The following is a 27,771-nucleotide window of genomic DNA, read 5'->3' as shown; positions in this document are numbered from 1 at the left end:
AGATTATCTCTGAAACCACATTTGGCCCTAAAGTTATATATAATTCTTGGCAACTGTTTGAAAGCGTTCCAAGGTTTAGGCAGGAGACAAAAGGCCTAATTCTCAAAACAGCCTCCCCCCCCCCCCCCCCCGCCCGCTGCAAATAACTTTGGTTGTTATCACTGTTGATAAAAGCACAGTGGAAAGAATCCCAACTGTCACATCCTATAATATCTGTCATTGTAGGTAGATATTGTTACCACTCACATTCAAAAAAGGCTCCATGCTGCTTTCTGACAACTCAGCTGTGGTCCCCAGGAAACGGATATGTGGGGGAGGAGCGTTTGTAGGTGGGAAGAGTGGAGGGTGTATTTTTAACTTGAGATCTTTTGCAGTCGCTTCCTCCCCTGTTTGTCTCCAGTTCTAGGAAATGAGATTTTCACTCGTTCTCATTCACCGAGATGGCATCGTGGTTCATAAAGGAAACTTTCTCGTGGCTACTGTTGAAGTGTTTTACAAAAAGAAGTTTGATGTGCTCTGTGAGCGGATGGCAGGTGGCAGCTTTTCGTGTCATTCTTTGACATGTGCCGGCTGATGTGAAGTGACATGTGGTGACAGAGTCACGCTTGGCTCTAGCGATTTCTTTCGTCTTAATAAAACAGGTAGCTCCTTCTGTGGGGAGTCAGGAGCAGGGGCATAAACTGGTCTCTTCTAGAAGAAAGGCTGTGTTGACCGTGTGCGTTTTGGGATGTGATGGTGCAGTGTGAACCACCAGCTCCAGCCAGTGGTGCACGTGAACTTGACCTTTGATGACTGACAGCTGTCGCAGGATCCATCAGGCTGCTTCTCCCCTCGGGCCAAACGGCCTTCTCAGTCCCTTCTGCAGAAATCCCCACCACCGTTCCCCAGGAGACTTTGGGGTGCCGCGACACTCATAGTGTCCTCTGCCTGTATCTCTTCATGGAACGTTTCAAATATACAAATGGAAACAGTGAATGTAGTTTGGGTTTCGCAGGACAGTCTTACGAGGGTCCCGGTTGCTTCCATGTATGGTCACGTTAGTGTTGGACATCCCACCACTGGTGGTGTGGCTTCTGGGGATGTGCCCACTGCCCACTGTTCCCACTCACGAGCCACGTGGCATGACCCGAACACACAGGACCAGAGGTCATAGAGCAATGTAGATGTGTCCTGGGGCACCTGGATAGAGCCAGAAGTTACCCCATTGGGGAAAAAATGCGAAATCGTTAAACATGTCAGATGCGTAAGTGATTTTGTTCTTATCAATACCTGCACAGGTAGCTCCCCTGTGGGGAATATTCCTGATACTGTAGCGTATACAATAATATACACATCAAACTTTGTTCCAAACTCTGTATTCTTCTTAAAGAGAGCCTCCTCAATTACGTACGCTGTGACCACAAAACCTGGGATCTGCTCAGGTATTAGATTTTGTTCCCATCTTGATTTGGTGTTTATCCTTCTCTTGCATTTTTTTTTTTTTTTACCTTCACTACATGTATCAATATATACATATATGTGAGTATTGTGTAGGTGTATACAACTATTTTCTAGGTATTTATTCTTTATGTAAATGTTACTGCTCCATACATATCCTCTTACCACTTGCCTTGTTTTCAAACACTCTTCTGAGATTTCTCCATCTGGTTGCACATAGCTCTTATTTCTTTCTTGCCACTCCCATTTATAGTATGCGAATATATCAGAATTTGTCCTGTCTTCTGTCAGTGGGCATTTGGGTGATGCCCAAATAATGGCTAATTGGAAGTAAATAATGAACAGTGAAAACCTTGTGTTTATCCATATGTCTGGTAGGTCTCTGTAGCTGTGGCCCGCAAGCACTTTTGCTCTTCCCCAAAACAATCTTAGAAAACTGTGTACTTCCTCATTTTTAAATAAAAATATAAAATATTTCAGCTTAAGGTCATGTCATTGGAAGAACTGAATTCATGTAATATCGTAACATGGATATTTAAAGATAAAATTAAGATCACTCTTTTCAAAGCATTCGACAGAATGAACATAGGGCAATGATTTGATTCTCACTGGCACCATTTAAATAATATACTACTAATATTTTTCTTTTTAAAATTTTTTTTATGTCTATTTACTTTTGAGACATAGAGAGATAGAACATGAGCAGGGGAGGGGCAGAGAGAGAGGGAGACACAGAATCTGAAGCGGGCTCCAGGCTCTGAGCTGTCAGGACAGAGCCCGATGTGGGGCTCGAACTCACGAACCGCAAGATCATGACCTGAGCCTATGTCGGACACTTAACCGACTGAGCCACCCAGGCACCCCTACTAATATTTTTCTTAACAGTCAAAAGTTTATATCACTCTCTTTGCTCTTTGACCTGGAAATTTTGCTCTTTTCCATCCTCGGAATTTATCTTAATGCAATATATTTTTATGCCTGACAGTCTTTATTGATCACCTCATCATATTCTTCTTTCATATTGATTCATAGGAGTTCTGTGTGATTTCTGAGTATCATTCTTTTGTCATTTTGTGAACTTAAATGTCTTATCCTGGTCTATGGCTTATCTCTGTACTTTGTTTTTGGCATGTTTTGGTTGTACTGAACTTTTTATTTTAATGTAGTCAATTTATTAGTCTTTCCTTTATGTTTGGGGGTATGTGTGTCTTGTTTAAAAATGTCTTTCCGATCTCAAGGTCATGAAGATAATCTGTGTTTTCTTCTGAATGGTGTAAAATTTTTTTTCACATTTACTTCTTTTCATCTCCTTTAGAATCTATTTTTTTTTTGTATGGTTGTCTTAGGAATTTAATTTTATCCTTTTCCAAGGGGATCCCCAGTTGTCATAAGACTATTTTTAAGTAGTTCATCATTTGCCAGCTGATAGTTTCTGCCAAATTCTCATATGGCTCTCTAACTCTATTTTATTCCTTGGGTGTATTTGTTCCTTGAGTTTTTAAGCAGGGGCTATTTTTTGCGTGGCTGACCTTTTTTTTTTTTTTTTCTTCACAGGTAAACAGCACATTTACGTTATACCATTTGTTTAGTTAGTATTCACTAACTTGAACTGATTGCAAATAGGTATATTGGTCTTGGAATATAGGGGCAAAATTTATATGGCTTAGCCTATGGTAAACACTGTAAATGTTAGTGTAAGCACCATGAATTAATGAATAAATGAATGAAGGAGTGAGCCAAATTAGTGAATTATGTTGTAGAATTTTTAGAGAATTATTAAAGAATACTTGTTATGGCTTAGATTACTATTGGCTTGTTATACTTCTGGATGCAGAACATTGATCTCATTAATAGACTTAGACTTCTAGGAAGCCATTTCTTTTAGCAGTGCAGTATTTCTCAAAATGTGGTCTAGCAGAATCACATGGGAAGTGCGTTAAAATGCAGATTCCTGGTCTCACTCCAGATGCACTGAATCAGACTCTAATGGGAGTGAGATTCAAGCCCTGCAGGAGATTCACCTGCTCAAAAACTGTGAGAGTCACTGGTTTAATGTAATGTCCTTCAGAGCCCGGATTCAGATGTTCTCCCAAATAGAGCAGTGACATTTTGTCCAACACACGTTTTTGAACAAAGCCAGCAGACTTGCAGGTCAAAACACATCAGAGCGAGACACAGTGGCCCGGGATTGGGTTCCTGGAGTCTCACATTCCTGTTTTCTGAGGGCGCTGACGCAGGGTGCTGATGCCTTGCTGCGTGACCTCCTCGTGCAGACTCCTCAGTTTTGTGTCTGTGAAATTTCCCTGGCTGTGGCTCTTCCAGCCATGTTCCTTGTAGAGGAGACAGAGGGGGAGGGAGTTCAGCTAGGACAAGGACCCCTGTCAGCTGCTATCTCTTTCTCTGTCTCTAAATCTGCGTAACATATGGATATTTTGTCATCAGCTCAGAGCAAAGCGAGCCTTTCCAAAATTTGGCTTGGGGACCCCGTGCGGAAACTGCCGTGCCTGCCATTTGTAGGTTGTCTTGGCCACACAGAATAACTGCAGAAAGGTCAGGAGACCCTTCACGCTCTGCCAAAGACAATTGAAGAATTTTATTCAAACCACCCTCTTGAGTAGAATCCTTAGGACTCCTAGGTTTTAGAAGAATAAATAAACCCAAGAGATCTGGCTGGCCCTATTTGTTTGAGAAGCACTCTGTCCAGGGTCCTAAAACCCGGCCCCGGGAACTGACTTCTCATGAGGAGCCCAAAATGCTTCAGCCCTTCCTCTTTGCGGTAATTCAATTTGAATGGACATACACTCCAAATATATGAACTGGACAACCGGTTTTAAGCAAGGGTAAAGCCGGATCATCCCAACCTCCATCCTGAACAGTACAATCATTATTTATTTCATTCTGCTTGTCAGTGGCAGCAATGAAATCTCCCAAAGTATGAAATGTTTTCATCAAGTAAGGCATTAAAAATATTGGCCTGTTGGAGGGGGATGTGGTCCTGTGTTTTACTACAGCTAGTATTCTTCAGCTGCATAAGGGCATGAAGTGGTGAAAAAAAGCATTCATTTCATGCAGTGGTAAAATAAGGCCAACTTCAGCTTTAATCTTTATGAGGAGGAGTCTCATCCCTGTTGGAATGTAATGACTGGATGCACCCCATTTAGTTTAAAGTAACAGATCTATATAGAGTTGTTAATTTGTAGATAAATATGGGTTTTCTACTATTGATGTTTCTTGATCTGCACAAAGTGGTTATATTAATACTGAAACATTATTAATCAATAGTTTGCTCTTTAAAAATACATCAGTAAGACTACCCAATTACCTTTAAGTATATATCAAAGGGCACAAAGCATTCTGATGTATACTCAAAGTCCATTAGAAGCCACCAGACATATTAATTAAAATTTCTAGTTACAATGAACTTCACAACGTGGATAAAAAAATTCTGCTTTGGGTAACCAACAGCTGCTGGCTAACTGAAAAGCTGAGACGTGCAAATCCATTTCAGGGCACGGAAAGCTCTTGGGGATTTTTGCCACAGTGAAACCCGGGGACCACTTCATTTTACTTGAATCCAGCACATGAAGGGCTTTTCCTCAGGACCATCAGCTGAAAGATGCAGAGGGCTTCTCTCTGGCATGTGTTGAAAGGGAGGGAGGGATTCTCATACTTTGTAATTAAGCATTACCAAAGTGGTGGTGGTTTTCAGGTAGTGCCGGTAAAACCTCCCTGGAGATTAAAAACAAAAGAGGACACTAAGGTGTGGGTCACAGCCCTTTCAGGGTCTTGCTGTGTGGCCAGGCATCACTGAACTTGAGCAGTCTGGTTGTGGCCAAGTGCCCACAATGAATGATCCTGCACTGCCTGGTCCCTGCCCCTTGGGCAGACATATGTACTGATGGAAGACTCTGAATTTGTGTTGACATTAAATAATCTTTTTTTTTCTTTGTCATCTAGCAACAGCAGTAAGCTTTCCTTTCAAACTTTCAGTTCTCCCTGTCAACAGTCCGGCCACATCTCTTGTCTAACAAGAGCCACATAACCAAATTATTCACCGGAATGACATCCAGGATTCACAGACAGTCCAGGAGCTGGAAAGAAAGAAAGAAAGAAAAAGAAAGAAAGAAAGAAAGAAAGAAAGAAAGAAAGAAAGAAAGAAAGAAAGAAAGAGGAAGGAAAGATGGAAGGAAGGAAGGAAGGAAGGAAGGAAGGAAGGAAGGAAAAGAAAGAAGGAAGGAAGAAAGAAAAGGAAGGAAGGAAGAAAGAAAGAAAGAAAAAGAAAGAAAGAAAGAAAAGAGGAAGGAAGGATGGAAGGAAGGAAGGAAGGAAGGAAGGAAGGAAGGAAGGAAGGAAGGAAAGGAAAGAAGGAAGGAAGAAAAGGAAGAAAGAAAGAAAGAAAGAAAGAAAGAAAGAAAGAAAGGGAAAGAGGAAGGAAAGATGGAAGGAAGGAAGGAAGGAAGGAAGGAAGGAAGGAAGGAAGGAAAGGAAAGAAGGAAGGAAGAAAGAAAAGGAAGGAAGGAAGGAAGAAAGAAAGAAAAAGAAAGAAAGAAAGAAAGAAAGAAAGAAAGAAAGAAAGAAAAGAGGAAGGAAAGATGGAAGGAAGGAAGGAAGGAAGGAAGGAAAGGAAAGAAGGAAGGAAGAAAGAAAAGGAAGGAAGGAAGAAGAAGAAAGAAAGAAAGAAAGAAAGAAAGAAAGAAAGAAAGAAAGAAAGAAAGAAAAGAGGAAGGAAGGATGGAAGGAAGGAAGGAAGGAAGGAAGGAAAGGAAAGAAGGAAGGAAGAAAGAAAAGGAAGGAAGAAAGAAAGAAAGAAAGAAAGAAAGAAAGAAAGAAAGAAAGGGAAAGAAAGGAAGAAATAACAAAAGTGAAAGAAAGAAAGAAAGAAAGAAAGGGAAAGAGGAAGGAAAGATGGAAGGAAGGAAGGAAGGAAGGAAGGAAGGAAGGAAGGAAGGAAAAGAAGGAAGGAAGAAAGAAAAGGAAGGAAGGAAGAAAGAAAGAAAGAAAGAAAGAAAGAAAGAAAGAAAGAAAGAAAGAAAAGAGGAAGGAAAGATGGAAGGAAGGAAGGAAGGAAGGAAGGAAAGGAAAGAAGGAAGGAAGAAAGAAAAGGAAGGAAGGAAGAAAGAAAGAAAGAAAGAAAAAGAAAGAAAGAAACAAAAGAGGAAGCAAGGATGGAAGGAAGGAAGGAAGGAAGGAAAGGAAAGAAGGAAGGAAGAAAGAAAAGGAAGGAAGAAAGAAAGAAAGAAAGAAAGAAAGAAAGAAAGAAAGAAAGAAAGAAAGAAAGAAAGAAAGGGAAAGAAAGGAAGAAATAACAAAAGTGAAAGAAAGAAAGAAAGAAAGAAAGAAAGAAAGAAAGAAAGAAAGAAAGAAAAAAAAAAAAAGAAAAGAGGAAGTCAAGACACATCAGTGCTGTCCTGTTGTCTCCACCCTCTGGCCCCCTACCCTTGGGTTCTGCACATCTAGTTTCTTATTGCAAAGAGAGAGAGCATTAGCTCTTAGGGTCCAGGAATGTGATTTATAGTAATATGCTCACTTAAACAAAACTCAACAACTAAGACCCGGATGCCCTGGGATGGCACTAGACTCTACAGTCTCATACATTTCTAATTATTTTTCAGAGAGGGACAGCTTCAGCACTGGCAAAGGAGGTAGCCAGGAGGAAACATGCCGGAGATCAACATCACATACCTGTGCTGCTTGTTTGGGATATACTCTCCCTGCACGCCCTGGATATCTGTCCCTGAGCCATTATCCAGCATAAGCCATCCACTGAGACTAATGTCAGGTGTAACTGATTGTCATTCAACGCAAGTGAAATCTTTAGGTGGACATTAGTCACTGCTTTAGACACGTTAGCTTCAAGTGGAAGCAGTCAATTATAGACCAGAGGTTTTATGGCTACATTATTACCATCATACTATTAGGTTTTCAACAGTAGCATTCTGTTTGATCGATCTGTGCCAGGACATTGATGGATAGCTTTGTTCTTCAAATGTCAAATATGTGGGACTTCTGTACTTTATGTATTTACTGACACACTAATCTCCTGTGGATACCTTTCCCCCCTTTGCAGTGTTTGGTCTTAGCAAATGATTGTGATCCCTTTCCTTAGAAGACTGGATGAGGTTTTATAATCACATTTATAATTTCCTTTCTCTTCTCTCTTAGATGTGGAAGCACTCTAGAGTTATCGGTACTTTCAAGTCTTTACCACACAAATAAGAGAACCTCTCATTAGTATAAAGAAATAGATTTAGACAATTGCTTTTTCCTTTCTTTTTAACATGCGGACATCATACTAGAAATGAATTCCCAAATTCAGGATATAGGTTAGATTTCTAAAACTTTGACCTATCTTTTGAAAACTGCATTTAATTTTTGCTTCTTTTTACAAATGTATTTCTAATAGAAGCCAAATCTCTGAATTGCATAAACGACCACGGCAGCCCTCAAACATCACTAAATATGGTCCTCCTTAAAATACTGAACAGAACTTCTTATGTGAAATCCTTGAAGGGTTCATAGAAGACTCTAGGGGATGGACCTCCTTTCGGTTAAAACTAAAAGCTCTTAAGTTCAGTATTGAAAATTGTCTGTTCTACATAAGAAATAAAATAGACACCGAAAGCCTTGTTCCCCACCGAACAGCCAACTGGGCTTCCATTTTGTTTTGTTGTGTTTTTCCCAAGAACTCATCGGGAACTTCTTGGGAAGGGCATGCGATAGTCCTGGGAAGGCCAGCTTCGTTACTGTGTCAGACCAGTCTCCATTTCAACCTCCAGGCTTCTACTCTGGGTACCATAGTCCTACTGTATTTTCCAAATTGGGAATTTTCTCAGCTCTCTTGGCTCAGTTGATTAGCAAATGCCACAGGGAGGAGTCTGTCCAGTCATTCTTGATAATGGAGGCAGCTCTGGAAATATCAGTAGAAATTCTCAGGAGCCGATCGTTATTCTTTTTTTAAGGCCAAAAGCGCAAAGGCTAATACTTATTTTTGGTGATATTGTGGTAAGACGTCTAAATCACCGAGATCTAAGGTCTGGCTTTGTGTGGTTCTTCCTGTATTGTAAAACAGGATTTTCTGCAATACAGAATCTCTTCTGTTAGTGCAGGGGTGTCGGGGACCCAAGCCATCCTCCTTTAGGACAGAAATTGACCTCTGCTTTTCATCCCTCCAGCCCTTCCCCCCTGAGGGGCAGCATGGCTGGCCATCCTGAGGCTGGCCTTCTTCACATCTATTGTCCCCGAATAACCTAGCGAAAGGGTGACCCTGTACCTCTGGCATATCCAGGGGTGCCGAGAGCAGCATCAGCAGCACTTGTGCTGAATGTCATTCTGCTCTCTCTAGGCGGAAAGCTCATGAAATCATCTTGACCCCAACACTCATATTCAGCTTCCGCCTTGCCCAGGGTTAAATGTAACTATTTAAGCGGCCATTTCTCACGAAAACTAGCTGGTGCACAGGTCCTGATCTTCCTCTGGGAAGGCACATTTTGAAGCTTGCAGGAGGTTTGGGATTGGAATATGTGCAGTTTGCCTAAACTGTACCTGTTTTGACTAAGCAGATAGCTCAGCTCTAAGAGCTGGCATTGCTGTCACTTAGCCCAGGCTTCTTAATTTATGTGTTACATCAGGGACACAGCAAGTCCATAGCTGATACGCTTGTGTGTGAAACTGAGGAAGGATGTTCCAGAAGCAGCCTAAGTGTGCTGAGTTTCTCACCTGCCTCGACCTGCCTCCACAGACCCACAGCATCCCGTGGACAGGAGCCAGGTGGGAGAACGCCTCCCGCGGAGAGGTGGCTTGGTGCCCACGGCACACCACACAGTTATAGGCGTATTTACTTTGCGATCCCTGCAGGAGACAGAGCTGCAGATTAAGTTGCAGAGACACAGCAGTGGTCCCCAGTAAGGAATTTCAGTGTAAAAATGCCAGGGTTTAAACGTAATCCTTGAGCTAACCGGTGTAGTCCTTCAAATGGGGATCAGACAAGAGTTACACTGAAGCTCGGAGGAGTAAATGTGTGCATGCGTTTGGAACCAATTTAAAGTCAGAAATGAAACGAGTAGGAACACTTGCCCACATACCATTAAGATAAAACACAGAGGTTCACCGAGGCATGTAGATGGACGCACACAAGCCTGTTCTGCTGTCTGCTTCCTTTGCGGCTCACGGGAGGTCGTGGGGGATTAGGGGGAGCTGTGTTTTAGCCCACCTGGTAAGTCTAGCCTAGGCTTGGTTCTAAACTTACGCTGGGACCACGGGCAAGAAAAACCCTCTGGTCAACAAGAACTTCACAGAATAAGGCAGGAGGCCTGAAAGAGCTTCCCACTAGAAGCACCTCTTAGGGCCTACTTTCCTGAATGTTCGGTGACCAGAACCAACCAGAAAGCCAGGATTTGCTAGGAGAATAAGTGGGGGTGCAGGTGGGTAGTAAATACGAAAGGTTTAACACACTGAAAGTTAGTGAATTCCAAGTGTGGTCATCAGAAGTACGTGGGTGCACTTTTTTTTTTTTATGTTTGTTTATTTAATTTGAGAGAGAGAGAGAGAGAGAGAGAGAGAGAGAGCGCACAGTGAGGAGGGGCAGAAAGGATGAGACCAATTCCCAAGCAGGCTCATTGCTGTCAGAACAGAGCCGAATGTGGGGTTCGAACTCACGAACTGTGAGATCATGACTTAAGCAGAGATCAGGAGTCAGTCACAGAGGCACCTGGATGGCCCAGGTATGGATCTCACAGTTCGCGGGTTCGAGCCCCGCTTCGGGCTCTGTGCTGACAGCTCAGAGCCTGGAGCCTGCTTCAGATTCTGTGTCTCCCTCTCTCTGCCCCTCACCCGCTCACATTCTCTCTCTCTCTCTCAAAAATTAACAAACATTAAAAAAAAAAAAAAAAAGGAGTCATTTGCGTAACTGACTGAGCCACCCAGGCACCCCAGCACTCGGGTGCTTTGTAAAAACACGGATTCTCAGAGGCTGAGACAGGCCCCAGGAACCCGTGGTTTTGTCCCTTAAAGTTTGTCCTCTAGGTGCTTCTGATGCCCAACCCCTTAGGTTCCGTCACCCCTTGAAGGAGCCAGCTCTTCAAACACTGAAAACCTATTTGCATACAAGAGAAATAAGGGGCTAATCTTAATTAAAATAAGTCGCCTCAGAAGCCTTAACCAAACAAAATGTGATTAACCGGACTTGACACGAAACACCTTCTCGAATGAAGCAAAACATCATTAAAAATGTATATATGTAATCCGGAGTCACCGATCTGACTAATGAAGATGGACATTCCTTCTGTCCGTAATCTTCTGGAACGTGGCTGCACTTCATTCCAGACGTTCTTGCCTGGCTAGGGCTTTTCCTTTGGAAACGGCCTCTTAGGCTCTGGCTACTGTCTTTGGGGAAAGCAGCACGCCCTGTAGACTCAAAGTCCTGCCATTAGTCTTCATGCGGCTCCTGTTTATGTTCCCCAAAGAAACAATTGAGCTGTAGCATATGAGTGATGTTTGCATGGCTGTGGTGAAGGTAAAAGCCACTGCAGGTGGAGCGGCTTAATGGGGTATTAATTGGGAAGCAGGTGAAGCAAATAGGCAGCACAGCAGGTATGTAAATAGGCCCGTGGGAGGAAAGGCATTGAATTTTATGCTCTTTAACTAAAAATAAAGACCTGATATTTAGCTTATCTTTGCCGAAATCCCACACTGTGAGGGCCCTGACGACTGCCAGCATCATCACTGATTCATTATTATCTCAGTATCAGCCGGGCTACTTAATAGGATCTTCGGCCCCTTCATTTTTCATGGTTTCAGCTGATTCTTTGGCTTCAGAATGCATACTTTTCCTTCTCTTTATGTAGAGCAGAGGAACGTTTTTATCGATTGGGAAGTGGCTTTTTTATAGGTTGTGTAGGGGAAAAAACATTCGGGCCGCGGGCCTGCCTTCTGGTGGCATCCTTCGGCTCTCTAGCTCGTTGGAGAAACACGGCCCGCGGACAGTATGACACCAGCGAATGAGCCCACCGAGAACGCAGACATCCGAATGAACGATGCCCTTCAAAGTAGTCACCCTAGGGGCGCCTGGGTGGCGCCGTCGGTGAAGCGTCCGACTTCGGCCAGGTCACGATCTCGCAGTCCGTGAGTTCGAGCCCCGCGTCGGGCTCCGGGCCGACGGCTCGGAGCCCGGAGCCTGTTTCCGATTCTGTGTCTCCCTCTCTCTCTGCCCCTCCCCCGTTCATGCTCTGTCTCTCTCTGTCCCAAAAATAAATAAAAAATGTTGAAAAAAAAAAAAAATTAAAAAAACAAAAAAAACAACAAAAAACAAAGTAGTCACCCTAGAAGCAAAACACTTACTCCCGTGCTATTATTGGCCACTTCACTGGTTATTGTCAGAGCTGATTTGAAAGTCACCCGTATGAAAAACTCCTTACGTATATTTGTGACTTATCTGCTACCCCTGAGCACTGTGCCACGTTATTGCCTGTTACCACACTTCGCGCTAAATGACATTTGGCTTTGAAAATCTGTCCCTGATGCAGAGAGTTGCTGTGGCTCAAAGTATGCGAAAGAACGTGCCTCAGGCTCCTAGGGAAGGGTTTCAAGAAATGTCTGGAGTGTTGGCAGCCTCCTTGGGGTAAGAGTCCAGCTTCCAAGAGCGATTACTTTGCCTGGCACACACTTGGAAATTTCTCAATTTGAGTATGCTAGTTTAAAAGCTGGGGCATAATACTTTGAGGCTACCTTTTGATTTAATAGTAACTTAGAAAATTATTGAAAACAAACCATTCCATGCTTCCGTTCTAATTCCTCCTCTCTGAGGTGATACATGAGTGGAGTAATGCAGAGGGACCTGTGCTGCTTCATTACCTGGTTGGCCCACATTCAGTGTTTTCTCTGGGGCAAAGGAGCACTGGTTTTGAAGATGTGTTTAGCCTTTTACTGGTGAAATGGCTAAATATCCGTGGAGTTTGCACAGTCCAAATATTAATGGAGCTATCGTTTGTACCCCATACAATGAATTAGGTTTACATTATCATGCAGATCTTTTCCTGTAGTTGAAGTACTCATTAATTTTACTGCTAATGAGATGTTAGCAATTAAATACCTTTAATTAATGAAAATCAGACAAAAACAAGGGCTGCTCTCTGCGTCTTCATAAAAATAGGGAAGAGTTTTGTAGATCTCACTGTGAAATTTTTTTTCTTCTTTAGAAGGACCACAAATCTGAGCTACTTGGGATCAAGTGTTCTGGTTGAGAGAAAGTCATTAAAATATTTCACTTTTAGAAAATGAAAGGAGTAGGCATTTGGGGATGTTATAAAGATTATCTGAGATTGGGGGGGAAAACACTCCTAACCGGGAGCCAGTCCTACATGTAATAGCAAATTTCATGGTTGACGATGCACCAGGGTTGAGTACAATTAATAGTTCTGAAGCAGCCATTGAATTCTGGGGTAGGCCCTGAACACATAATTAGATTATTAAAAATGGCCTGTCTTAGGCCGACTATTACTAAATTGAAATCCAATTATGGCTCTATGATTTTGCTGAAAAATATTTAGCTGTTTCGCTCGAGTCCTCGTGGAAGATCATTTCCTCTTCGTATCAGAGTTTGCACGTGTCACAATACATTTTCCAAACAAATCTGACCTCAATTATCTCAGAATCAATCTTACATTAGATAAAATATATTTTAATGAGTGTTTTTATGTATAATATCATAATTGTGTCTCTCCATACTTGAGGAATTAAAAGATGACGATAGAGGACTTTGCAGAATATCTGTTTAATGAGAGGCATGCATATTTTAGAAATAACTAAATTGTGGCATCTCCATACACGGAAAGCCGTGGTGCTCAAATATGTGCCTGAGTGTGCCACGAGACAAACTTGGTTCGGCTTTCGGTAATTGGCATTGGAACCGTAATAAAGCAGTTGTTTGCAGAGAGATGGGCTCAGAAATTTCATGCACTCCTGCAGTGTGGATTTAAATGCTAAGTTAAATATTTATGAACCCGAGATTTTTATAATCGATCATTGTATGATTTATACGCCGTAATTATAATTAGGTTGAAAGAGATTTTAAAAAGCCAGTTTCCTGGTAGCCAAGGCCATTAAATAACGCTAAGCTGCCAAAACAAAAATTAGGTGGGAACCCAGCCACCAAGTTCTGAGCGCCTGTCCCCATATTCCGTGTACAATGAGGCACAGCACCTCACCAGCCGTCTCACCTGGGCAACGACTCCTGCATCATCTGCTATCATTTTTCATGCCTTTATTTCCAATCTAGTTGAACATAAACAAGTAGAAAACTTCAGAGATCCAATGTATAACAAAAGGAAAAGGTGGAGGAGGTTGGAAAGGTTAATTAAAAATGTAATGATCCCATTTGCTGAGACAGCACTATTAATCATTTTGCAGCAGCGAGCATGTGACTTGCACACCACTTATAGGAGGCATCTAATTTTTTAAGGTATGGATGGGGGTGGTGGGCCACAGTGTGTGCATTATGGAAATGGAAGCTCTAAAGGGTGAGCGTGGGGTGAGTGAGTTCATCAGACTGAAGAATTATTTCCAAATTCACAGGTCTTCAGAATAGTTCAGTCACTGTGAACCCCAGAGAAAACTTGGGCACGGCTTGAGATTTAATGTAGCCATGTAACGTATGAAAAAAACAGGCCGAGGAGGGAATCCATCATTGTGTAATACAATATGCCCGAAACAGTGTACGAATGACAAAATGGGCTCCAAAGAGCCACCGTGTGTGTTTTAAATGTAATTTTTAGCACCCCAGCTGGAAAAGGCCAAGCTCTTGAAGGATCGATTACAAGGGTCACAACCTGTATGATCGGATTTGCCATATGATACACGTGGATATCAGAAGATCAGACCGTATGTGTAAGCTTCCAGAAAAGCCTGCTCTACTCCTGTGAAGATCTTGGAGCTTTTGCCCGTTTTTTTATTTGCTAGAATAACACGTTAGAGGGATCCTATTAGAAGAAGAACAGTGGTTATGTTAACATGGTAATTAATCAAGTCGGAAAGAAAGAGGAAACCAGTTGTGAATTCAGTTCTGCAGCCCCAAAAAGAAAGGCAGAAAGATATCCGGAAGTTGGCAAGCATTCATAAACAACATTCTCTCCCCGTGTCTAGTGAACCTTCTGCTTCATAAACCACATCTTCATGCAAGCCATGCAAATTTTAATATATTTACTGTTTTATTTCGCCTCATAATCTATAGAAATGGATTTCTAGTTGTTTCCATCTGTGTTTCATCCTGAATCATTTTGACTGGTTAGCTGGCTCCAGCATTTGCCAATAAGGGTGGCATTTTCTAAGTGTAAATAATGAGGGGCTATGGCCATGGTGATAGCCTCTTTGATTTGGGACAGTGTGAGGATTGTACTTGGGATAAAGGCAGTTCCTTGCTCCAAAGGAATTCAGAATGTGAAAGCTTCTTCCAGTGCATAATTCATGCCTGACACCTCCACATCTCCCTGTGTTGGAGGGGTCTTTCACATTTGCTCTGCCTGTTGGTCAGGGTTGAGAAAGTTCCAAGGTCCTTGTACACTTTGGAGCTGCAAATAGCTGAGAGGCTAGTGCTTTGGAGTGCTAGGATTTCTTTTCACACCCTGTCCCTGACCGCCAAGTTGTATCCCAAATGCTTGGTGTTATAATCAGAAAAGGCATTTTTTATTAGAACCATCAAATCAAAGAACCTTGAGGCTTGAAGGGACTGTAGATATACCCTCTCACAAATGGGGAAACTGAGGTCCCCTGGGAGAAAGATAACTCGTACAAAGGCACTCAGATGATTGGACCACATTTAAAATCCCTGACTCCTAATTAATTGTTTTTGTTTTGTTCTCCCTCCCCGCCCCCCCCCCCCCCCCAGCAACACCTGACCCTTTTTATTCCATGGGTCTGGGGGCTGGCTCTCCCGTTGCTATGTGGCAGGTTATACCGACAAATAGGAAATAAGTCACATCAGATGTGATCACAGCCAAAGAGCCTTAGAATGATGATAGAGAAAAGCAATATGTAACCTACAAAGTAACAACGTGGTTCTATCTAACTTTGAAAGGAAAAGTTGGTTCAATGGCTTTCTCCAGAAAACAGTGCTAGGCTGATGCTGGAGAGGAGCTCCTTAGCCTGCACAGCCCACACACATGCGTCCTCCCACAAGAAAAAGGATTTCTAGTAAACAGCCTTCATTCTGAGAATACTTCCCATTCAGGCAGCATCCCAGACATTCTACCAAGTTAAAGAATGAATAACAGCAGATGGAGGGAGAGATTAGAGATGGAGAGGAGGAGGGAAAGCAGCATTTTAGTGCTGAGCTCTAAAATGAGCTGTGGAGAGGATGGCACTCAGAGTTATGGCAAAGCTGTCCGGAAGCCTCCCCACGCAGGCGAGAAGGCGCGTGTGCCCAGACCATAAAACACAGGCGTATGCCTGCTCCTCGGTGCAGTGTGTGAGCTGATGGGGAACTGGGTGTGACTCAAGAGGACTAAACGGAATCATTGTGTACATTTCTTCCTCTGCCCTCAGGTCATCAACGTAGCATTTCTGAGCATGCGGGGGGGGGGGGGGCGGGCAGGGGGGTGTCTATCAAATAGATATGGGGGGGATCAGTCTTCTCACCAAGTGAAACCCAACTCTCCTTTATGTGTCCTGTGATTTACGGAGTGTTTAACCAGGAAAAGAGGTGAAAGAGGGGTGCTAAGAGTTGCTTTCCATATTCTGTGCGTGTGATACTTTTTATTTTAATAGGGTATATTTGAATCTGGGTTTTGTTTTGGTTTGTTGTTTTTTTTTTGCCGATCTTTTGCTTGAACATTTTCAAACATACAGAAAAGTGGAAAAAATGTTACAGTTGACCTATCTAGATTCTATCAATAAATGAGAATGCAGTTGCTTTGTAAGTATTCATCTATCCATCCTTCTTTCCACCTATCAATTCATCTAAATTTTTTAAATGCAGATATCAATATACTTTCCTGCACACTTCAGTATACCTATCAGTAATCAGTTTTTAATATTTGTTTAGGCTTTTTTTTCCTTTTCAGGGAAAATTTCTGTAAAATTTATGCATATACAAGCTTTAAGGGTACCATTCTCTAGGTTTTGACGCAAACTTCTATCAAGATAGAAGCTACCATCACTCCAGAAAGTTCTCTCCTGTCCCTTCCCAGCCAATCCTTACCTCTAGCCCCTAGAAGCAACCATTCCTCTGTTTTTCATCATAAATTGTTTGTCTGCTCTAGAACTTCACATATATAAAATAATTGAGTATGTACTTTTTTTCTTTTTTTAAAATTGTATTTTAGAGAGAGAACCTGCATGCATGAGCTGGGTGGGGGAGGGGCAGAGGTGTGAGAGGGAGACTCTTAAGCAGGCTCCATGCTCAACATGAAGTTTCACGTGGTGATGGATTCCATGACCCTCGGATGGTGATCTGAACCGAAATCAAGAGACGCTCAACTTACTGAGCCACCCAGATGCCCCACTATGCACGTTTCGTGGATGACTTTTTTTTTTTCTTCAACGTAGTAGTGTTGAGATGTATCCATGCTATGTGTGTAAAAGTAGTTCATCTGTTCTTAATTTCTGAGTGGAATTCCATTGCGCAAATAGACCACAGCCTGTTTAACCATTTTCCTATTGATGGATACATGAACTGATTTTCCAGTTTTGGCTTATTATCAGTATAGTGTTATATTCTTATACAAGTCTTTTTATGGATGTTTATCCTCATTTCTCTTGGATAAATATCTAGAAGTGGAAATGCTGGGTCATAAGGTAGTCATGGGTTTACTTTTATAAAAAAGCTGCCCAGGGGTACCTGGGTGGCCCAGTCGGTTGGGCGTCCAACTTTGGCTCAAGTTGGGATCTCCACACTTTGTGGGTTCGAGCCCCGTGCTAGGCTCACTGCCATCAGCTCCCACTCCTCTTTGGATCCTCTGTCCCTCTCTCTCTCTGCCCCTCCTCCCCACCGCTCACATGCTCTCTCTCTCAGGAATAAAAAAATAAACATTAAACAAACAAAAAAAGCTGGGACACCTGGGTGGCTTAGTCGGTTAAGCGTCTGACTTCAGCTCAGGTTGAGATCTCAGGGTTCATGAATTCGAGTCCCACCTGGAGCTCTGTGCTGACAGCTCAGAGCCTGGAGCCTCCTTCAGATTCTGTGTCTCCCTCTCTCTCTCTGCCCCTACCCCACTAGTGCTCGCTCTCTCTCTCTCTCTCTCTCTCTCAAAAGTAAAAAAATATTAAAAAAAAAAACTATTTAAGAAAAAGCTGCCCAATATTTTGCCAAAGTGGTTGGACCATTTTACACTCTCACTAACAACATATCAGATTCCAATAGCTCTACATCTTCGACAGTATTTGGGTTGTCAGACTTTAATTTTAACCACTGTGGTGGATGTGAAGCAAGTCTCATTGTGGCTTTCACTTGGCACTTACTTCCTGCTAACTAATGATGTTGAACACTTTTCATGTGCTTCTTGGCCGTTCCTTTGTTGTCTTTTGTGATGTGTCTGCTCAAATATTTGGCCCATTTTTCAATTGGTATTTTTTTATTACTATTATTGAGTTTTAGGTATTCTACATATATTTTAGGTACTAATCCATTGTCAGATATGTGTTTTGCAAATATTTCCTAGTCTGTGATTTGTCTATTCGTTTTCTTCATTTATGATCAGTGTCTTTGGAGGAGCTGAAGTTTTTAATTTTGATGAAATCTAACTTACCAATTTCTCTTTCTTTTATCCTATGGCTTTCTGTGGTCCTCTTTAAGAAACCTTCACCTACTTCCAAGATTGTCTTATTTTCTTATAAAAACTTTGTGATTTTAGCTTTTAGGTTTAAGTCTGTGATCCATCTTGTATTAATTTGTACATATGTGGGTTTTGGTGATGTGGGGATTTTGTTGTCATTTTTTATACGGATTTTCAATTATCCTGGTACTGTTTGTTGAAGAGCACTTCTATGTTAGATGTTTTTTAGTGACTGTCAAAAATTAAATAACGGTAGATTTGTGGGTGTATTTCATCTGAGTTCTGTTTTATGTTCCATTGTTTGAATTGTCTATGCCTATACTGTATCACACTGTCTTGATAAGTACAGCTTTGCGGTAAATCTTGAAGTCAGTATAAACTCCTTCAACTCTGTTCTTTTTCAAATTGCTTTGGCTATATTATGGCCCTTTGCATTTCCATATAAACTTTAGAATCCACTTGCCAATGTCAATGCATATTACGATTTGGGGATAACTGTTACCTCAATGATATTGTGTCTTCTTATCCATGAACATGGTATGTATTTCCATTTATTTAGGTCTTCCTTAATTTTCTCAGAAGTGCTTTTTAGTTTTTAATGTAGAGGTCTTGCATGTCTTTTGTTATTCCTTTTTAAGTGCCTTTTTTGAGTTCTCTTATAAGCAGAATTATGTTTTTAAATTTTTTTTCCTAAAATTTTGCTAATAGCTTACCAAAATGCAATTCATTATCATATAGTAAATGTTATCTCCTTTGACATTGATAAATACACTTATTGATTCTAGTAGTTGTTTGTAAATTCTTTACAATTTTCCAAGTCATCTGCAAACAGAAATGTCTTCCTTTCCAATCTCTATCCCTTTTATTTCTTTTCTTTGCTTTATTGCAATGACTAGGGCCTCTAGGACAATGTTGACTACAGGTGGTAAGAATGAAATCCTTCATTAGTTCCTGACGTTTTTTTGGGGAAAAGTCAATATTTCACTATTAAAGATGATTTTACCTATATGTTTTTCATAGATGCCCTTTATCACATTAAGAAGGTTCTCTGCTATTCTTAGATTGCTGAGCATTTTTTATTATGGATGGAGTGCTGAAATATGTTGAATGCTTTTTCTCTGTCCATTGAAATATAATCAGGTTTTCTTCCTGTCTGTTAATATGGTAAATTACATTAACTTTTAAATATTAAATCAGCCTTGCATTTTGGGATAAACTCTAGTTGGTCATGGTTCCTTATCCTTTTAACATAGTGCTAAATGCTATTTACTAAACTTTTTGAATCTATGTTTATAAGGAATATTAGTCTGTAATTCTCTTCTTTTGTTTTCATCATGTTCTGCTATTTGGGTAAGACTGGCCTCACATATCAAATTGAAAAAAGGGTCCTGGGAATATTCTGCGATTCAGAAACAAAAAGCAAATCACACACTGACCTGTGAGCTGGAAATCGATTCACTGTTGTTGTTGTTGTTTTGTTTGTTTGTTCTTTTTTTTCTTTTGCCTCACTGAATGTGCCAGGTTGTGCATTCTGAAATCTTTCACAGGTTCTGAAATAATGGTAAAGAGATGGTGTTCTGGCAGGGCTATATATCGAGGAAAACAGAATCAGCTGAAAGTGGGTTTGAGTCAATTGCTAAATGAAGTCAAGTTTGAGCAATTGGTTTGGACATAAGATGATTCATTCTGTTCCCACTTTGTACAGAGCTTTTCCTTTGAAATATTGCTTTTCTTTTTGATAACATTAAGAGGAAAAAATTAGTAGTTTATGTAGTTTTAACAACTTTGAAAAGGAAGCTAACATTATTATAATTAAGCAGACATACACTGGACCATTTTTTTTCTTTTAGTTTTCTTAAGATATAATTAACATACACAACTGTGTAAGTTTGAGGTGTATGGCGTAATGACTTGACTTATATATATTGTGAAAATATTATCACAAGTGTAGTTAACATCCTTTACCTCACACAGAGACAAAAAAAAAAAAAAAGAGGAAGAATGCCTTTGTGTGTGTGATGAGAACTTTTAGGATTGACTTTCTTAGCAATTTTCAAATATAATATGGAGCATTGTTAACTATAGTCATCGTGTTGTACATTACGTACTCAGTACTTATTTATCTTATAACTGGAAGTTTGTAGCTTTTGACTACCTTCATTCAGTTCTCCTTCCCCTGCCTCTGCTAACTACAAAGCTGATCTTTTTTCTTTTTTCCATGAGTTCGGTTTTTGGTGTTTTTGTTTTGTTTTGTTTTGTTTGGGGGGGGGGATTGGTTTAGATTCCACATAAAAGTGAGATTGTACTACATTTGCCTTTCTCTGTCTGACTTATTTTACTTAACATCCATGTTGTTGCACATAGCAGGATTCCCTTTCTTATAGCTGAATAAAATGTTGCAGGAGCGCCTCGGTGGCTCAGTCAGTTGAGCATCTGACTTCAGCTCAGGTCATGATCTCACGGTCTATGAGTTTGAGCCCCACGTTGGGCTGTTTGCTGACAGCTCAGAGCCTGGAGCCTGCTTCGGGTTCTGTGTCTCCTCTCTCTGCACCTCCCCTGCTCACACTCTGTCTGTCTCTCTCTTTCTCAAAAATAAACAAACATTAAAAAAAATAATGTTGCAGTGAAAATGGGGGTTTAGGTATCTCTTTGATAGTGATTTTTTTCCTTCAGATTTATGCCTAGAAGTGGAATTGCTGTATCATATCGTTCTGTTTTTAATTTTTCAAGAGAAATCCATACTGTCTTTCATAGTGGCTGTACCAATTTATAGTCCTAGTACAATGCACAGGGTTCCCCTTTCTCCACATCCTCACCGCATTTGTTTTTTCTTGTCTCTGTGTTAGCCATTTTAACAGGTGTGAGGAGATACTTCAGTGTGGTTTTATTTCCAGTTCCGTAATGATTAGTGATGTTGAGCACCTTTTCAAGTACCTCTTGGCCTTTGGAATATATTTTTTGGCAAAATGTCTTTTTAGGTTCTTTGCTCATTTCTCATGGAATTATTATTTTTTTGCTATTGAGTTGTAAGAGTTATTTATATATTTTGGACATTAACCCCTTATCAGATAAATGATCTGCAGATATTTCCTCCCATTTCATAGGCTGCCTCTTCATTGTGTTAATGGTTTCCTTTGCTGTGCGGAAGCTTTTTAGTTTGATGTCCTACTTGTTTATTTTTTATGTTGTTCCTTCTATCATGTCCAAAAATTCATTGCCAAGGCCCCTGTCAAGGAGCTTCCAGGTCAAATTTTCTAAAACTTATGTATAATACAGGCTACTTTAAGAGAGGAATAAGTGGTCTGGACCTCATGTGTTGCGTTTTATTATTTTTATTATAATTTTATTTGACACTCAGGAAGAAAGAACTACAAACTTTTATTTTTTTAATTTTACACAACTATAAAAACAGCACACATGTTAAATATGAACAGAACTTTGAAAACAATGAAATGCTAAGTTAATAACATTAATTTCATGTAAGGGGTACTAGTTTTGTGGAAACTAAATTGGTTCTTACAATTGGAACATAGTTCTCTGTTTCAGCGTGACTGCTTTGGAGGATAGCAGGCCTGGGTTCCTAGGTGTCATGTGATGACTTAATTGTTCTGCCATTTTCTTCCACTTGAACTTACATGAACCGTTTGTTCATATATCACTGGCTACGTCATTTCAGTATTAAGTACACCTCTGCGCCTCTATTCTTTTTAGCTAGAGATCACAAAGCACCATGCAATGCCAAGGCAAGTGGAAATGCAGGTGGTAAAATTATGTACCAATATCTAGCCTTAAGGGCCTAACCCGGAATACCCAGAATTTGGTCATACCAGTTTATTTTAGATCATCACTAAGAATGCGTCATTTAGAAATCTCCTGTGCAACTCTAGACCTTCAAGAATATGAATCACTGTCGCTGATGGGCCCAACAGCACGACATTAAAAGTCTGAAAAGCGGAAAAGGCTGGAAGTGTTACCGAGGCCTGTAGGCCCTGGTGATCCTGTCAGAGCACGTGGTGAATATTTCATTTCTTGAGTCCTGAGGAGTTAGCGTGTGAAAACAGGGGAGCCAGAGGGAAGCCGGTCTGGGAAGGTCAGGATGGAGAAAATGCACCAGGTGCGCTTGCTAAACCAGGGATGTATGTGCAGCCGCCGGCTTCTTGCGCTGCTCGCCCGACATGGGCTGGATGTCTTGTTTATTGCCTTTCACAGTAAATTTTTGGATTCAGGTGTCGTAGCGGAGACGTGAACCTGAGGCAGAATAGGGTTCTGCCTGGTGGTGCCACCGTATCATTTTGTGATTTCGGACTTTTGCGTCCAGGGATTTCTTAAAGCAAGACCCATCGTCAGTAAAACAGGAAGTGTTTTTCTTTCCCTGAAATGTTAGACTTGCCTTGTGTGCCGTGTCCCGGTTTACATTTAAAAAAAAAAAAAAACATTGTAGTGAGAACGTTTACCATGAGATTTACCCTCTTAACACGCTGACCCTCGTAACTATAATACAGCACTGCCAACTGTAGGCACGAGGCCGCCCTGTGGATTTTTAGAACTTACTCGTATCGAAGACTTGATGCCTCTTGAATAACAACTCCCCGTTTCCCCCTCCTCCAGCCCCTGGCCACTACCATCGTACTGTCTGTTTCTCTGAGCCTGAGTGTTTTAGAAACCTTGTAAGTGGCATCGTGCAACGGTTGTCCTGCTGTGACTGGCTTATTTCACTTAGGATAATGTCCTCAGGGTTCATCCCTGTTGCCACCTAAGGCAGGATTTCCTTCTTTGTGTAAGGTTGAATAACATTCCATGTGCCCTTTGGATGTGTACTAAATGCACCACTCTGTCTTTCAGACCCACCCAACCCAACGGACCCCTTCTTCTCTCTTGTCAGTTCTCTAGCCTCTTGTAATTTCCCAAATGCCTTCATGGCTCCCATCAACTGGGGCACAAAGAGAATGAAGGGGGAACGCAAGCAGGGGCTGAATAAGGTCTGAGCAGGAACTTGCTGGAGGAGGGGCAGGGGGCAGGGCTCCCACAACCAGCTTCATTTCCTTTGTCTACTCATCTTTTGACTTTGTCCGTTGGGCCTGGCCCTGCCAGTCCACCTGGCTACTGCAGCGGGCCTGGCCTCCCCCATGCTCTCTGTCCAGGCCGCACCGTGGGCAGCTTGGCAGTGGACAGTTCTGTTTTCTCTGAGCATGAGCAGAAAGGGTTTGGGCAGAAGGCAACGTATGTTTTGTGAGATTCCTAAAGCCTATGTTTGGAAGCCCATTGAAATTCCATCCAGAATACTAGCTGAATTTTTCTAATCTGCAGCCTCAAGACCCGTAGATCCCACATTTTGTGTGTGGCAAGTTAAGTGGTAATTGAGGTTTGCAAATTTTCACGTAATTTGTTCTGGTTTTCTTCCAGTGGCCTGTGAGCTAGAACTTAAATACAACCTCGTCGTAGCCGCTTCTTCCTGTTTAGGGAGCTGGCATAATATTTTGTCTTCTAGGCTCAAATAACCATGTAATTACTCTGTAATCATATAGTAATTAGCATGTACTATATGCATTTATTACATAATTATATTCCTGGAGGAATTGCATGGCAATTATACTTACATTCAGCATATCATTTTTATATACTGCATAATGAACAAGTATATAATTTGTTGCTTTTTTCTTTTCTCCTAATTTCAGTTTACCGACCAGGAGCTGGAAACTTATTCTTCTGTTGCCTTGTTTACACGTAGTCAGGCAGGTGCCTAAGCAACCTTCCCTCGTTTGGCCTCGCTCCGTACCGCCTAATTATGCATCTGAGGGAGCACTAGGGACCTGTGGGCTGCCCTGGGTCCCCAGCCTTTGCAACACCTTCTATTTTCTCCTTGTCGTGAACTCATTACCTATTCCCTTCAAAACACAGAGTTGATCAGAGCTCGCCGCAGCGCCAGGGAAGAGGCCGGATCTCGGTGAAGACAGGCAGTGTGCGTGGCCAGGCGCCCGGCACTGCGATCACACCTGCCTTTCTCTCCTTTGCAGTGGAGCACGTTCCCAAAGGGAACAACTGCCTGGACGCCGCCAAGGCCTGTAACCTCGACGACACCTGTAAGAAGTACAGGTCCGCGTACATCACCCCGTGCACCACCAGCATGTCCAACGAGGTCTGCAACCGGCGCAAGTGCCACAAGGCCCTGCGGCAGTTCTTCGACAAGGTTCCGGCCAAGCACAGCTACGGAATGCTCTTCTGCTCCTGCCGGGACATCGCGTGCACGGAGCGGAGGCGGCAGACCATCGTGCCCGTGTGCTCCTACGAGGAGAGGGAGAAACCCAACTGCCTGACTTTGCAGGACTCGTGCAAGACGAATTACATCTGCAGGTAAGCCGGCTCCGGCAGCCGGGTGATTAACGAGCCGGCGAGGAGAACCTTTGTGGCGGCTTCAGTGGCCAAGCTCCTGTTTTCTGAGTTTCAGAAACGGGAGCGGGGATGGGTGAGGCTGAGGGGAGGGCAGGCGGTGGACCGGATTGGCCAGAAACTGACCTCTGCGTTGACACAGGGTTTTTCAGAAGCTGGTCAGGAAGGTTCCTCTCGTTAACCTGGGGAAAGCTTTGAGAGGTGCTTAGAAAGCACAGAGGGTCACCTGAGGCCAGGTGACTTAAAGGCTTGTGCTGGCTCAGCAAAGCTCTGAGCTGCTTCCAAGGATCTTAACGGGTTAATTGGGTCAGGGGAGGGGTGGGCTGCAGATATGGGGGCTCTTGACTGTCAAGGTCTGAAATCTGGGAGAGACCAGTGAGAGGCACTGTGTCCAGCCCTGAAGAGAACTTCCAGAATGCCTGGGTCTGTTCTGGGCCGTTGCATCATCCCTGCGGCTAAGAAAAGCGGGCACTCTCTTGTTCGGTCATGCTTCTGGATCTCAACCCGCATCAGAACCCTCTGCTAAGCCCTGCCTTTTTGCTGAAAACAGTACCTTCCTTTTCCTTTTTGGCCACATCGTTCATTTATTTTAATGTCTGAAGGAATCCACGAACACATTCTCCGTGTTAAAAAAAAAAATAACAAGGAATAAAGAATTAGGTAGCTGCCCCCTCCCCTCTGCTCCCACTTGCCCTCAGCTGCCACTGTCAACAATTTGATGTGTGTCCTTCTAGAACTTAGGGTTGCATTCAGTTGCTGATGGATGCAGGCAGATTTTGATAAGCAGAGACCTGAGTCTTTGCAGCCTGAGGCGATGATAGTGTTGCCTTCAGACGTGCAGGCTGGATCCCGGGCTGGAGGTGCGGACGGGGCGTCATTTTGACGACAGGTTCAGTGTATCCCCAGGGTAGAGCCAGGAGCCTCCAAACACCATCTCTGACAAAATCCTGTGCACTCAACAAATGTTCACAGGTGGGCAAGGAGATGAGAGTGTGACTGTGTACTTGTTTTCTTATAGGCTCTCCATAGAGCAGAGAGCAACGGTGGAGGCGGGGGGGATGTCATATTTTGAAGATACTGGTGAGCTGAGTTTCTGGCCAGTTTTATTCTGATAGAATGACAGCTCATTCTTCGCTTAAACTAGTTCCAATAGTGACCAAAGACAATTAAAAATCCTCATTATCTGCAGGATTCCTCCCATGCTGAAGGTTTTTCTGGAAGTAATGTCTTTCCACTTGTTGTTGTTATTGTTGGGAGCAGGTGATTTACCGTGTGGGAAGAATGTAGATGACCCTTTGTGCCCTGGGATGAGCCAGGTGCTCCCACAGTGCACTTCTCCAAGGACTCTCTCACTCCGAGGCCTCAGCTCCCCTGAGATTTTCTTAGCTATCGGCTAGAAGCAGGGACACAGCTTGCTAGAAGAAAGGGGCAGAGCCTGTGTCCAGCCATACCCTGGGGAAGCTGGTCAGCCAGGGAGTAGAAGACCACCCTGTGGGAGATGAATGTAGCTGAGGAGCAAGGCACAGGGAAGAAGCTGTAGGAGCTGGTTGGGAGAGAGCAGAGATTAATTTTTTTTTTAAGTTTATTTATTTATTTTGAGAGAGAGAGAGAGAAAGATGGAATGTGAGTGGGGGAGAGTCAGATCGAGAGAGAGAAAAAGCAGGCGTGTCAGCATGGAGCCTGACGTGGGGCTCGAACCCAGAACTGTGAGATCATGACCTGAGCTGAAACCAAGAGTTGGACTCTTAACCGACTGAGCCACCCAGGCGCCCCAGGAGCAGAGATTCTGAACTGCCCTCCTGCGAAGACTCCCGGATCTGAAACTCGAGTTCCTGTGCCCCCTTTAGTCTTCAAACAGAAGAGATCCTTCTTCTGGGTGCTGGACTTGGCTGAAAGCCAGCCAGCTACAGCTCCTCCCTGTCTCTACAGTAGATGTTACTGGTGTTCTCTGATGGGTCCAAGCCAGGTGGCCTCAAGACAGGAAGCTGTATGGGGAGGGCGCGGAGCTGTGGGCGAGCCCAGCGAGCCGGGAGGTGGGAGAGGCGGGTGATGATGGAGACTTCCCTTATCATTGTGAGGTTTGTCTCGCAAGCTCCGCAGGAGATCTGTGACCTCTCCTGCACAGGCTGAGAGCCCATCCTGAGCCCATTGCCTGGCCTGCTCTTCTCAATGTAGAGAATCCTTGGAGAGCTGGTGTGAATTACCCAAGTGGGATTGCTTTTCTGCTGAGCTGTAGTGAGAAATAGCTGGAAATTTGGGAACTTGGGGCGTTCTGGGGGAGATGGCAGAAGGAACATGCAGAGAGCAGGGGTCTCAGACTGATCTACTAAGAAAGTTCCAGGAATTATTTGTGTTTTGAGACAGCCTCAGCAGCAGAGAGTGGCCTCAGCGGAATGGGGCAGAAATGTACGGGGGGAACAGCGGGGACAGTCCTGCCTAATAACTGACGGTGCCCGGTCACACCAAGGTTGGGGGTGCAGTGACCGCGGCTGCCATGCAGTGGGGTGGTGGCCTGAATAACTGGAAGGCTGTTTGGAAATCCAGATGCCGGATGACCCAGGGGCCCTACCAAGTGAAATTTGTCTCAGTGGGAACTGATGGGCTTTGTAGCCTGTCTTGAGTCTTCCCTGGGAAGGTGAATCAGCAACTTCCCCGGTGGTACCCATCGCTAAGTTATTTAGCCTATAATTTCTTTCCAGAGCCTCGACTTCTTACTGAGGACTACCTCCTCCCTGTCAGATGTGGTAAATGTAATTTAAGCTGCTGGGGAGACTAGGGGTGTTTTCTTTCATCAGATTTTATTAATCTTGTCTTTAATTTATGCCTTCTTTCGGTCTCTCCTCCGTCCATCCTGATGAGGCCCTTGTAGTTACTACTGCCCAGAGCAGCAGCTGGTACTCCCAGGAGCTGGGGCTGCCTCGGGGTTTCGCGTTACAGGTACCCTGACCCTTACCCACTCAGAGAGAGGGAGGCACCGCGGATAGGATGACTTAAGACCTCCTTGAAGTATTCCCAAAGGAAAGGGACAGCAAGAGGAGAAATTGCTTCCTAAAAACAGTTTTCTTTGAAAGCTCACACTTTTCAAATGCTCCGTTTCCATCTCTACATCGGCGGCTGTCAGAGCTGCTCCGGATCATTAAAACTCCCCTGCACTTAATAGTTTCCAACTCGAGGCACACGGGCTCCT

General features: G+C 42.9%; 1 protein-coding gene across 4 annotated transcripts in view; it reads left to right on the top strand.

The window, feature by feature from the left end:
- GFRA1 (GDNF family receptor alpha 1) overlaps positions 1 to 27,771 on the top strand; it is a 211,990-nt gene that overhangs the window by 123,928 nt on the left and 60,291 nt on the right. For all 4 annotated transcript variants that reach the window (XM_058697877.1, XM_058697878.1, XM_058697875.1 and 1 more), the window contains one exon: positions 24,212 to 24,548. In XM_058697877.1, coding sequence (XP_058553860.1) covers positions 24,212 to 24,548 — 337 coding nt within the window. The remainder of the gene's footprint in view (positions 1 to 24,211; positions 24,549 to 27,771) is intronic.

This window comes from Neofelis nebulosa, chromosome 13 (assembly GCF_028018385.1).
Source record: "Neofelis nebulosa isolate mNeoNeb1 chromosome 13, mNeoNeb1.pri, whole genome shotgun sequence".
In the NCBI taxonomy this organism is placed as follows: domain Eukaryota; kingdom Metazoa; phylum Chordata; class Mammalia; order Carnivora; family Felidae; genus Neofelis; species Neofelis nebulosa.
The sequence above is the reverse complement of the archived record's forward strand: the minus strand, read 5'-3'. Positions and strand labels throughout refer to the sequence as shown.